The 13,290-nt window shown below is 36.8% G+C and overlaps 2 protein-coding genes across 3 annotated transcripts in view; one reads left to right on the forward strand and one right to left on the reverse strand.

Moving 5' to 3' along the window:
• The window catches only part of RNF123 (ring finger protein 123), a 102,749-nt gene that overhangs the window by 87,822 nt on the left and 1,637 nt on the right, over positions 1–13,290 (forward strand). Inside the window, exons 36-38 of the mRNA XM_058172706.1 lie at positions 6,856–6,998; positions 10,764–10,858; positions 13,006–13,091. Coding sequence (XP_058028689.1) covers positions 6,856–6,998; positions 10,764–10,858; positions 13,006–13,091 — 324 coding nt within the window. The remainder of the gene's footprint in view (positions 1–6,855; positions 6,999–10,763; positions 10,859–13,005; positions 13,092–13,290) is intronic.
• AMIGO3 (adhesion molecule with Ig like domain 3) overlaps positions 1–13,290 on the reverse strand; it is a 245,955-nt gene that overhangs the window by 8,765 nt on the left and 223,900 nt on the right. The gene's annotated exons all lie outside the window — the stretch shown is intronic.

Here is a 13,290-nt window from a genome sequence, read left to right on the forward strand (position 1 = left end):
CTTGTTGTCAGAAAATTGGATGTTCAAGTGCAATAAACAACATCTGGTAACTAAGATAAAAAAAATAGGCAAAACCTCCTGATATTTATGGCATTCTTTTGGCTGTCCAGAAAGCTATTCTTGCTCTGAAGGTTCATCAGAGACCGAAAAAGAGATGGCATGCCATTGAATTACCCTTTGCCCCCTGCACTGTTTAAGCAGGTTGACCAGGCATGTCGGCAGAGTAATTGCAGGGGCAGTAACAGCAGGGCCTGGGATGTAATTTCCAGAGAGACCTAGGCTGGTTTATTTGAAGGAAGTGAAAATCAAAACCGAGTAATTGGTTTCCATTAAGGCAGCAAATGACTAATTTGGCTGCTGCAGCTGCAGGATATCATGGGCACTTAACCCTCTGTTTTCCAGTTGAAGGAGCTCTGCTCTAGAAGAAATACTTGCCAGATGCCTCCCTTTATGCAGCTACTTTTAAAGCTGGACTTGAATACTGTATACAGTAGGTAAAGGAAACAGTTCTATACTTCCTCTTCCCGAGTGTTCTTTCTCATCACTTGTTCACAGGTCTGATTTTTATCCAAAGACTAGATTCATTAATCTTGGCTTTGGTTCATTGAGGAAAGCCTTGAATGAATTTAAATGTTTTTACCCTTTAAATTTTAGAATGATGACTCAACTTGCCATTTATTTATTTTTTTTGCATTTATATCCCGCCCTTCTCCGAAGACTCAGGGCGGCTTACAATGTGTTAAGCAATAGTCTTCATCCATTTGTATATTATATACAAAGTCAACTTATTGCCCCCAACAATCTGGGTCCTCATTTTACCTACCTTATAAAGGATGGAAGGCTGAGTCAACCTTGGGCCTGGTGGGACTTGAACCTGCAGTAATTGCAAGCAGCTGTGTTAATAACAGACTGACTTAGCAGCCTGAGCCACCAGAGGCCCCTGTATTTGGTAAAGCCCTGTATTTCAGACCTGAGATTTGTTATCACAGAAACAACTTAATGTGCTATAGAAAGTATAATGGCTTCATTTTAAGACTAGTATTTAGATGACCCGAAAAAAGGAAAAAAACAGATTATGTAAACATTGTCTTATCACTAAAAGAAAGTGAATGAGAAAGAAGATAGCTCAACTTTGATTTTCTTTGCTATTTGGTGGGGATGGGGTGAGGTGAGAGAGACTCCAGCTTTCAAATTTTTTATTATATTTTAAAACAAAGTAGAATTCCAATGGTTCTTGGTTATCTCAAACACCTGCTAGTCTTTACTTGTTGATTAACATAGCACTTTGTATCATAATTACCATGTGGTATTATTAGTAATCTTTAAAACCTTTCAGTGTTTTCTTAACTTCTTTATTTTTTTAGCATTTTGCCTAATGTGTCACTCAAAAAGAAGACAAAACCTCCTTTGGGTGAAATATACTCCAAAACAAGCAGTATTGTAATTTTATTGCTTGTTTGCAATTATCTTCCCCTCCTTGGTCCAGATGTTATGTAGGATTCATAAGAAAATGAAACTTGTGCTGGACACAAAGAACAAACATAGTTTTCCGTAAAAATATTTTTTAGATTTTCATTCCATTGTTACTACTTTATAAATAACTGAAGATGGCAAATGTACCCAATACTCCTCCTTCATCCTATTTCCCTACAACAGCAACCTCATGCTTGATAGATCATTGATATGCAACATTTTGAATTGTATCAGCAGCATGATTTGACCTTGCTATATCCATAAAGTTGCTTTTTGTAAGAAAACATAGTAAAGTGAGCATGAATGTCAATGCCACATAGCTAAAATTAATTGCTGAAGTGATGAGCATTATCTCTATAGTCTTCAAGGACTATAGGAGAACTCTAACTGGTTCTTACTGAAGCAATAGATGTCTAGGCTTGTTCCAGAATGCATATGCCGATTGACAAAGTTGATTGCTCTATCATGCAATAAATATATACCTCCATGTCAAAAATTTACATGTGAAGAAAAATAGCTCTGCTCCAGTTTTCTTTTTAGCCTACTTGCATTCCATCTGTGGGAAAAATTTCTATGTACAAATATGTCTCTTCCAAATGCACTCTGCAGTGGTATTTTCAAGAGAGAAAATAAACATGTAATCATACCTCTTGAAAGCATAAATGTAAAGCGGATTCCTCTTGTGTGGAGAGATAAGCAGGAAGAGTCTGGGATATATTCAATTATATTGAGCTACCCAGAAGAACTCTGCTGGTTTATAATTTAATTAAACCTAACATTCTGAAAAGGAACATTCTTCCTTTTCAAGTGTTTTCAAATATTTCCAAGCGCTTCAGTCACAACAAAATGGAAAAAATAGCATAACTTTCTAACAGTAATAACATATTACTGAGTGCATCTAACGGTTTTAGAATAACATTTCCTCAACTGAAAAGATCAAATTTGACACAGAACATTTGATGGGCTGCAGTTAGCTCCATCTTCTGATTATTTATGATTGAGTTTGGATCTGTATGTGTGTATTGTTTCAAACGCATCCCTTCCCCAAGAGATGTAGTCTGATAGCTCCCTGGAAACAGTATTGAAACAGGTATTTCTGCCACAACCATCCAAGGCATATAGTCTTGGATGGTTGTGGGAATATAGTGGGAATATAGTCTTCTTCGGAGGCAAGCAATTTCCTCCTGTCATTCCCCCATCCTCAGGACACAGTCCTGGGTTGTGGCCCTCTTAATTTTTGGTGAGCATAACCATTTGTAGCAGATACACTGCATCTGTGGTGCTGAACTCAAAGAATCAGAATATAAAGTTCCTGACAAAGGAAGACCGTCAGTGTTCTTAATGTGACAGGAAGATTTACATTTTCAGGATGATATTGCTTTACTGAGTATAGTAGAGGCATTCTTCATATTGCGAGAAGGGGAGCCTAATATTGATGGAAAGCTCTGAGGCAGCTGAGTCCTCAGCTTCCCTGAACCCATATGCTGCTGCACAGTTTAGCAAATCTATAATTTTGCCCTTAATCCAGGAAGATCTCTTCTATATTTTCTCTTTATTTGAGGAAAGGAGAACCCAACAGCAGTCATCCCAATGACAACTTTAGAAAACAGAAGGAAAACATAGGATACCTCTGCCATTTCCCAATAGGCTGCCACATTGCTTGTTACAGGTACTAAATGTGCTGCTTTTTAAATGCAGTGGACACCATCCTCTTACTGGCTGAAATGTACTGGCACTTGAGCTAGAGGCAAGGACAAGAGCTCTCTCGCGCTTTTTAGGTCAACTCAGTTTAAAAATATTTCATTGACATAGCAACTAATAGATATCAAGAAGGGAGAAAGCTTTGCAGAATGTGGCTGACAAGGTGGTACCTTTATTTACTTTATTGGGCTTGTATTCCAGTCATCAACTCTTAGCAGCTCATAACGCAGAATCTTGAGGCCTGTCACCTGGGTTCAACTTCCAAGAAAGAAGGTATGGGTGGATAAAACTATAGAACTGCAATAGTTCAATTCTATCCTGTTGAACTATAATGCAGAACTAAGCAGTGAATAATGGGCTTACTTTGGAGATCAGTGTAGAGCCGATGGGTTATTGTGGTATTCACAAGATACCAAGGTGCAAAATCAGTATCTTTTAATTCAAAAAGAAGAATTAATACATACTTGCATCTAGACCAAGGCAGGAGGAGAATTCAGCCATTCTTCTCTCTAGAAAGGAAAACCATTGTTTTAAATTCAAAAATTCATTTAAATTCATCCTGGAAAGCTATGGGACCAAGGCAAAGGAACAGAAGCCTCTGGAAAAAAGTTGCAGATAACTATGGAGATCCAGGGTAGCTTCAGGAACTGTTTTCAAGCAATAAATGTTTTACTTGAGAATCTGTCCTGAGATTTTAAGCTTTAATTTGACTGTAAGTGATTGTGTCTGTTTTACTGACTGTGGTATTTGGATTGCACTCTCTTTTTTAAAAAAATCCATGAACTCCTAGTGTTTGAGTGAGCTTAAATCTTTTAGATTTTCTGGATAATAGATTCTTATGTTCTGCTCAGAATAGTTAATGTTTTCTCCTGGAGGACAATATCTTCTGGAGACATTCTCTCTATTTTAGCAACTCCATAGTCCAGCATCTTTTACCACCAAACATTTTGCATGTGATATTCCTTAAAGTTCCAAAGGAAGTTCCATGTCTTTTTTCTGTGTGTTTCAATAAGGCTTATATCTGTGTCCTTTATCTAGCTCAAACTTCCCTAATTGTGCCCTGTAAAATTACAGAGCCAGGAGTTGGTATAAAAATTGCTGTCCTGGTTTCTCCCTTATGTGCTAATGAGACCACACCTTCTCCCAATCATGCCAAGCAATTACTACCCACCTGCACCAGGCAGAAAGGCTGAGCTAAGTGAAATGTGTGTTTGCGATTTCAGAGGTCTTTTGGGACAGGAGATGGAAGATCTTCAACCTTTTGTTATGCTTATAGTGGGAAAGCATACTCTTTTCTGATTTCATGTCTGGTATGTTAAAGCTTTAGTTATTTCCATGTCATTAAATACCAAGGACAGCTATATATGTTTGCTTTTTATTTTATAAATAGTACTCCTTTCCCAAATATTCCCTATGGTAAAAGTACCTACTATCCAGTAAAAGTAGTTGGGAGAGGATGAATTATCCCAATTATTTTGCTCACCTTTCTCTCTAAGATTCTGTTCTTAAAACAGGATGGGTAATAGGAAGGATGATAAAATTATAGCTATATTTATAAGATTTTTTTGTTAAGCTACAATTTTGTATATTTGTGAAATGGAAAATCAGCTTGGATAGAATTCAGTATTCTAGGATTCTTATCCTAGTGCAAGCTGGGGATCTGAAGGGTTCAGATGATTTTTTTTTTGGAAAATATTAATTGTAATCTGCAGAATATTTATCAGTTGTTTCTTCTGTAATAGACTGTTGATGTTTACTGATTTGCTGCTTCATTAGATACATGAAAAGGCTAGGATAGTTTTAGAAAATTGAAATGCTATTGAGAATTAGATTTAGACTCTAGACATTATACATTTTAAAGAAACTACATTCATTGCCAATATATTTTTATTCCAAGTTTAAGACATTAACAATGATATTGAACTGGCTCCATAATTTGTTTCGTTTATCAGCCTGTCTATTATTAAGATATTCTTTAGGGATGCGCCTTTGCATTTTACTGTTGGATAGTGCACATTGTATGGAAAGGGGTTTTTTTGGCTGTGGTGACTCAACTGTGGGAAACTGTTCCTACAGCAAGCAATGTAACACTGCCCTGACTTCATTTCTTAGCAAAGAAAACTTGTAGCTAGTCATCCAACCATTCAGTTTTTTGTAACTGTAGCTCAGTTTATATATATACAATTCTGTTTTAGTGCTTTGTCATTGCTTTGTATTATTTTACTGATTATACTCTACCAATACAAGGGGCAGATAAATATTTAAATAAGTAGACAGCATTTTAAAGTAAGCCAGAAAATGCAACTGTTTCATAGCATATTGGTTTCTAGTTTACATAATGTTATTCACTTATAGGTCAATTATTGATTTTCTGTGTATATATAGATTTTTATTCCTATTTTTTTTTTTTGCTTCTTCTTGTTACTTATTTTGGGAAAGTTAAGTAGTCTATGAGTCAGGACAAGAGGGATTTTAAAAATTCTTTAATACATAAAGTGTCATTTGAAGCCTTATGTGGATTATCTATACTTGTTCCTTAGAATGATTGCCTTTATTCTTCTTAGATATTTGCTTTAAATAAGGCAAATAGGGACATGAGTTTGCCCTATTCCTACTGCACCCAATTCTGGCTTACTTTAAAATGCTGGGGGTTTTGTGTGTGGTTTTTTTTTTACATATTGTGCTTCAAGATTCCCTGGAATTCCTAAAGCAAAAACAGCCTATTAGTTGACCTAGTTGCTAAGCAGCTGTCTTTCATCCTTGAATCAAATATCAATCAAATGAAGAATAAAATATCTGCTATTTAAGAAATGTTTAATTTAAGAATATGTTGTGTCTTGGGAAATGTGGGGAGGGAAACATTGGGGCATATAAATAGTGAGCTTTGTTTACTCCAGATGCAAAAGCCATTGGCTTCTAACATACTAGCTTCCAGAAATAAGCTGTCATCTGTTTTATAGGACAGCTTACATTAGAATAGATAGGCATTTTGCTGGTTCAAAAGGGATTCTAAGGTACTTTCCAAAAATGAATTTGTTTTTCCTAGCAAATAGCCCCTAGTCCAGGAGTATCAAACTCAAGGCTCGGGAACTGGAGTTGGTCCACAGGGTGCTTAGATCTGGCCCATGGGGCCACCCCTGGAAATAGCAAAGGACCGACCTGCGATGCCTCTGCCAGTGAAAACAGAGCTCGGGAGGGCTGAATGTGGCCCTCACAAGCTCCGTTTTCGCTGGCAGAGGGTTTCGGGAGACTGTTGCAGCCAAAAACGGAGCTCAGCAGCTCATTTTCGCTGACAGAGTGCTCGGGCCACCACAGGTGCCTCCAACACGAGTGACATCGAGCTGGCCATGCCCCCCCCCAGGTCAAACACAACCCTGATGCGGCCCTCAATGAAATCAAGTTTGACACCTCTGCTCTAGTCCCTTTGAAGCTTGTTGAGGGTCTTTGGCCTGCCGTCTCTTCCTCCCTTTCCTTCAGCCATTGCAATCTATACTGTCTTAAAGCACCCATGGGAAATGTTCTCAGGGCAACAAGTGGGTGTGTGTATTTATTTAATGAAGTGTTCATACGTTGTGTACATTTTTTGTGACAAAAGAGTGATAGTTGTAAGCAGAGCAGTACCCTGCTATTCCAAGGCAAAGCATTTAAAAAGAGAATCTCCTTATCTGTCTGTCCTTCTAGGGCTGAGCGAGCAACGGCTGTGCTCCTGGCAGATCCTTGTTTCCAGCTCCGTTCTATTCAGTACTTATTGGGTCACACGGAGCCTTTAGTACTGGGAATGACATCATCTTCTGCTGACAAGAAACATTTCTCCCTGCAGAGCTGTAAGTATCTCCGGTATGTTATGCCTCATTTTGCCAAGAACTGCTTGCTTGCATTGCTTTTTGTCTCTAGTCAGATTGATGGTTGCCTAATGTTTAAGAGGTCTTTGTAGAAATGACAATAAAATAGTCCCTGTTGCGAAATTTGTGAGCAGTCTACAAGATCTCTTAATGTTATTTTGGTATTTCCCCCCTGTTAACCTGTTCTTATCCTCAAAATGTATTTGCTTTTTGAAACTCCCACAGAGGTATACAATAATTTCCTGTCCTTGCATGCCCGAGACTAACTGCAACTTCCTAGTCTCTGAGAAACATCTGTCAAGGCTTTGAAGAATCAGAGCTTTATTTAAGATGAAATCTGAGCCTCTTTTCTGATAAACATTTGGAGTTATTTTTATAGTAAAATCCATGTAAAAATAAACCCACAGTTAAAATGCATCCAGAACCAAATAACACAATAAAATATATCACAAAGTTGTTATATTATTTTATTCTAAGATTCTTTATAGTACAAACAGCTTCTAATAGAGAAGATTAGCAGAGCCAAGTAGAGCTGTTGAAATTGGTCATGGCACGTTTGTTGTAGGAAAATCCAAATCCAGTTCCCAGCATCTACAGTTAAAAGGTCAGATAAAAGTTGTTAAAGAACATTTTTTCCAGAAACTTGGAGAATTGTAGTTTTCAGGGCTATGAGGATGGACCAAGCATATATGTTTTTCCTACATTTCTCCTCCATGAGAATAGTAGCCTAAAATATAACTGATCAGATTGAATATTCATTGGAAGCAGAGAAAAAGAAGATGGTAGGTTGTTTTATATTGGCTCCAATGAAAGAAGCTGCATCAGGCAGCATCTCATCCTGAATTTTTGCTGTCCCAGCTTAATTGTTAATTTTAAATAATAGAGCCCAAGTTTGTTTTTCCCTTTTATTTTTTCCCCATTTGAGTTTTGGAGCTGTGTTGTATCTTTTTATTCATTGTATGTTAGCAACCAAGGAACTCTTCAATTGATGAGCAGAGCAAATAAATACATTGTGAAGCTGCATTTGACACTGATTAGGTTATAATACTAATCCCATCACACAAGATAAGACTGTGTAATGTATCCATAGAATGAAATATGGGAACAGGTTTCCTCTTAGCCTGCCTTCTCTAGTGCTGTACTTTTGAAGATCCTAAATTTAGCATTGCAATGTTATTTTTTAAACATTGTCCAGTTTAAATATTTGGAAAAGGATATCAGCAGAGATAAATCCCAAAGGGCAAGACCACACTAACAAAATATAAAACTTTATGTATCCACTTGGCCATAACTGGCTATCTTATCTGACCAATTAAAAGAGTAATGTTTCAGCTCTTTCTTTACACACTGCACCCTTTGCAGTCTTCCCATAAGTGAGTATCCTCTTACTCCTTTTGAATATTATGCATTCTTGGAGTAACTGGCATTGTAAGTAAAAAGAGAAAACACAGAGACTAGAGTTGTCCTGGAACTAAGAGGATCAGAGGCATCATGGTGGCTCTTGGAAATGAGGGATGCTTTGCTTTGGGTGTTTGAAGGTTAAGGGGAATGAGGGACTGGCTTGACTGTATATGTTTGAGCATGATTCTGTCTTGATGAGATTATTTTGCTAAACTAGCCTTCATTTCACTGAAATTGAGCTACTGTGAATACTATCATTATGGATCAAACATTGATGAAAAGAGAGTAATGAAAGCATTGGTTCCCTGTACCATAAAAATAGATGGCTTTTCATAAATCAACCCTGTTAGAAAAACATTTGTCCAGCTCTAAGAAGAGAGAAGCAGATTATTGTCCTTAGCTCCGTAGAAAGGTAGGAAAGTAATTGGAGCAGGAAATGCTGCTCACCAAAGAATAACACACTGTAATTTCTGTGTTTTCCATAGGTTGTTAATCCTTTAGCAATCTTGAGCTGATGGGCAAAACTAGATATGATTGGGGTGGCAATGATGATGATGATGAAGTATTTTTTTCCTCTAACTGAACATGTAGCATCAAATAAGTTTCTGTTCTGTTGAGAGAGAGAGAGAATATTTAGACAATAAAGGAACATTTCGGCTTCAGACAAGATCTCTGTTTTCTCCCTTGTAGTAGCTCTCCTGTGAACTTCAACTAATACCAGGGAAACTGCTCTCCTAACTGTTTGAATGAGGCAATTAGAGTTGCCCTTGGTGTACCATATGCTCGTCACGGGATATATAGTGTACGAGAGGTTTTATTGTGAAATTTGGATCTTTAACCTTTCCAAAAATGAGAAATAATGACTGTGTGTATGTGCCTTCTGGAAGTTATTAATTAGTAACTTCAGGCACCTTGACTGGAACAGGTTGTGTCTATGAAGGTTCAATAGTTTTTGCAGGAATTGCAGTTTTTTTTCTGCTCCTTGGAAGGCAAAATAAATGGGGCTTTCTTGCCTGACAACTGCAGGCTTTTATTTTTTGATAATTGCATGATAATATTGCTATAGGGAAGGGAGCCAGCTGCATAGAATACCACAGGCAGATTCTCTTCTCTTTCCCCTAATGTACTGTAAGGTATCTCTTCATCTGTCCCTGCTAATTGTTTCATAAAATGAATCCTGATAACTCCCATCTATCAAGACTTCAGCAATCAGACTCCGTGGCCTGGCTATGACTTTCCCTGTCCTGCAGCAAAGGGATTGTGTTCTCTTTCTATTTCTGGGCCCTGGAGGAAAAGGTCCTTTCCAGCCTGTTAAAGAGGGCCACTCTTTAATAGCTTGATTCCCAGAATATGAGCTTGTACCTCTGCCAGCACCACCACCCTTCGACAATGCTGCCGAGCTGGCCCAAAAGCTAAATGCTCCAGGCTAGATATTTGTTTGCTGACACAGTGATTATCAGATTTGTTTGTATACTTTGTTTTATAGCTTCTGGCACATGAACGCCTTCAAAGTTGTTCTCAATGCCTCGTCTAATTATTCACTTTTGCAGCTTGATCTGGTTAGAAAAGGCCCATAATTTGCTGCAGCAATCCTAAAGGCTAAAATGTGAAAGAAAGCTACCATAAAACAATAGATATTAGAAAAACGTATAATATCCTAGTTATGGAGACTGGGTCGGGGGAAAAGCTTATATAAATATGCATCCTGGAACATGCCATAGGGGAATTTTCTTGTACCTGTTCATGAAACAGTCTTAATTTGGTTCAGATTATTTTTTTCCATCATAGATTGTGTTGCTACAGCCTTGTGACATTAGACATCATTTTTAGGATGAATTAAGTGTTCTCTCTAAATGTAATTCTTAACATCTGTTTCTTTTTCAATCATGATACAAGCCTCTCACCTGCATAATGTTCTGAGTACAGAAAAATTAAATATGTTTAAAATTAAAACATCATCAAATATTGTAATGTCTCTAATCAGAAGCAATAGGTCCAATACTTTTGTAAAATACTGTTGAATAAAATTCCCATGCATACTGTGTCATACAAATGCTTCACATTTGTTTTTCTGAATGTCAGTGGGGCAGTAGTTTTGAAAGCACGGTTGTAATTTTGAGCTCAGACTAATTTTATGTGCTTACTGGGCTTAACTAATAAGAAGATGTGTTAGACTCTGCCCCCCTGTGGCCATCAACCTTCTCTACAAGTTCAATTTACTTGTTCCCAGCCATTTAGGGCTGGAGAAGTTTTGAAAGTTAAAAATTTTAACTGGTAACTTTTTCTTCTGTCATATTCTCAAAATCTATACCCATTCAGTCTCTTCTTCTTTGTTTTGCTTTGCAGACACTGATTATATCAGCCAAGAAGAGCTAGCCAAGGTGGAGCAAATGCTTGGCCACCTCAGTGAAGAATCCAAGCAAGCTGCAGCTGCTACTTTGGTAAGTATTTTGATTAGCTAAATGTGTGCATGCTCTTCCCCATCACAATCTGCATCCATAGTGACACAGAAACTCTCATGCCAGAGTTGTATAATGCAGGAAACATTTGCTTTCCAGGATGAGCTCATAAAATTCAAGAGCTGTACTGAGAACTATATAAATGGCAAGAAATATTAGTTAATTTGCTTTCCAGGCTAGTATGTTTCTGACTTCAAGCTCTTGTTCAGAAACAAAGAACCATATGAAACTGAGGTGCAGGCTTTATGTCAAAGGTGCTTGCAAAGCTTATGTTTCAGTGTGTTTGAATTATTTCCAAACTATCAGGAAAAACAGTAAGAGCATGGTTCCAGATAAACACAAGATAGTGCCTTGAGATCACCAAACTGAGTTTAATTTTGAGTGGGAAATGAAAGAAGTATCCAGGAGGAAGGGCTTTCAAGTAGAATTTAAAAAAAACTGTCCAAATTAATTCTTACATCTAAGATATCATTTGCATCTATTGCTGTGTTTGGGTGACCTCTAATGAGAAGCAGTGATCCAGCAAAGAACATAATCTCTGGCAGGGACTGGGTATAAATTATTAATTTGTCTGCTTGCTCACCTTCCAGTTGCAGTTTGGAGCTGTATGTAGGCTGCTGCAAGTAGGGGTGGGAGAGGGAGCAGGAGGGAGTATGTGATGTTCCATGTCTGGGCTTCAGTAGGAAGTCATGGTCTTAACCAAGGCCCAACTAGGGATAGGAGCTGAACCTTCATTATGAACCTCACTGAACTGGCCTCAGTGCATTCTCTGTATAACCTTCATGCAGAGATGAGAACCTACTCATAAATATTTTGATTTCAACATTTTTTGAACTCTCCCAAAATTATATTTAAAAAAAGTAATTTTCATATGTTCTTTTGTTTAAATTTTTTTACAAGAGATTGTTTTGCATATTTTGCCATTTTTAAATCTTGCTTTATAGTATTGTTATATTAAACATACAATTAAAAATACTAAAAAAGAAAAAAAAGAAAAACAGAAAGTGAAGAAAATAAAAAGCAGAAAAGCAATAGAAGAAAAAAGAAATATATAAAGAAATAACTTCCTCCTTCATCACAAGTATAAGCAATTTTAGTAATTTATCACTTTCTCTTAAAATACCACAAATTATATGTCCTTCCCACATCTCATCTCTTATCTATAAACAAATCCTTAAAAATCTCACTGTTCACTCCTAGTCAGTAAAAGTCCATTAAGGATTACTAGAGGTAACTATTTATCTACTTTAATCTTGGTCAAATAAACCAATTTTATATTCCTTTTACTTTTAACAATCTTGAACTTTAATCTTTTCAAATGATGTCCTAGAATTTGATTCATTTTCATTTTTTTTGTCCCTTCTCACAAAATTCTTCAAAAGTTTAACAAGCTTCATTTATAAATCCAATATAAAAAAGATATCCAGGTTACTTTTTTGGTTTGTTATTTTTATATCCCTTTTAATGATGAAGTTATCAACTAATTTCATTTCTTTATCCAGTATACATTCATATCATTTCTTCAGCCTGTCATTTTTAAATACACTTTCAGATCTATCTCAATTTTGTCCTGTAAATCCTGTTCCTATTCCATTACATCTGTCTATAGTGACACTCTTAAAATTAAAATCTGGGTCTATTGTTCACAAATATCCCTCAATGTATCCAATAAGTATTTTGCTCCATTCTGTATTAGTAAACCAAATGTAAGAATTCTCTTCAATTGTAATCTTAAATTCCTTCTGGTTCCCTCTAGTGTCAAACCTGCAAAGTCCCATCCTATCATGATTTTTTTTTAAAGAATTCAAAACAGCATTTTCCCATGGGAAGGATTGTTTGCATTAATTTCAAAATCTTATTTCAAATTTATGCGGACCCTTAATCCATTCCAAAATCCACATCCTAATCTCTTTTGCTTTTTATTCCTAAAAAGGAATTTTCTGAAGTCCTTAAGCATATATTTAAATTTTGTTTTGCAAAGGAATGAAGGAGACTCACCCGGTGTTGTAAAACATGTCATTCCAAAGTTGAAAAGCAGTCTTTGGATATCTTGTACTTGGGTTTGATTTAATTTGGTGATAACTGCTATTAAAATTAAGTAGATATTTGTATGTGCTTATTTTTTCCAGCCCACTAGTGAAGAAGACTTGTGTCCAATCTGTTATGCACATCCGATCTCTGCTGTATTTAAGCCATGCTCCCACAAATCATGCAAGTGAGTAAGCCCTGCAGAAGCAGACATTTCTCTCCTAACTGGATAGCAGCCAGGCTGGAATGCATCACAGCTGTACACCAGAACAAATCTAGTGGTGGTCATTTGAATCCCCTTTAAACTGCTGGAAGAGACCCAAGCGCCACAATCCTTTTAAATGGCTGCTTATGCAGCCAGGATCTTGTACTCCCATGAAGTTATA

This window comes from Ahaetulla prasina, chromosome 2 (genome assembly GCF_028640845.1).
Source record: "Ahaetulla prasina isolate Xishuangbanna chromosome 2, ASM2864084v1, whole genome shotgun sequence".
Classification (NCBI taxonomy): Eukaryota; Metazoa; Chordata; class Lepidosauria; order Squamata; family Colubridae; genus Ahaetulla; species Ahaetulla prasina.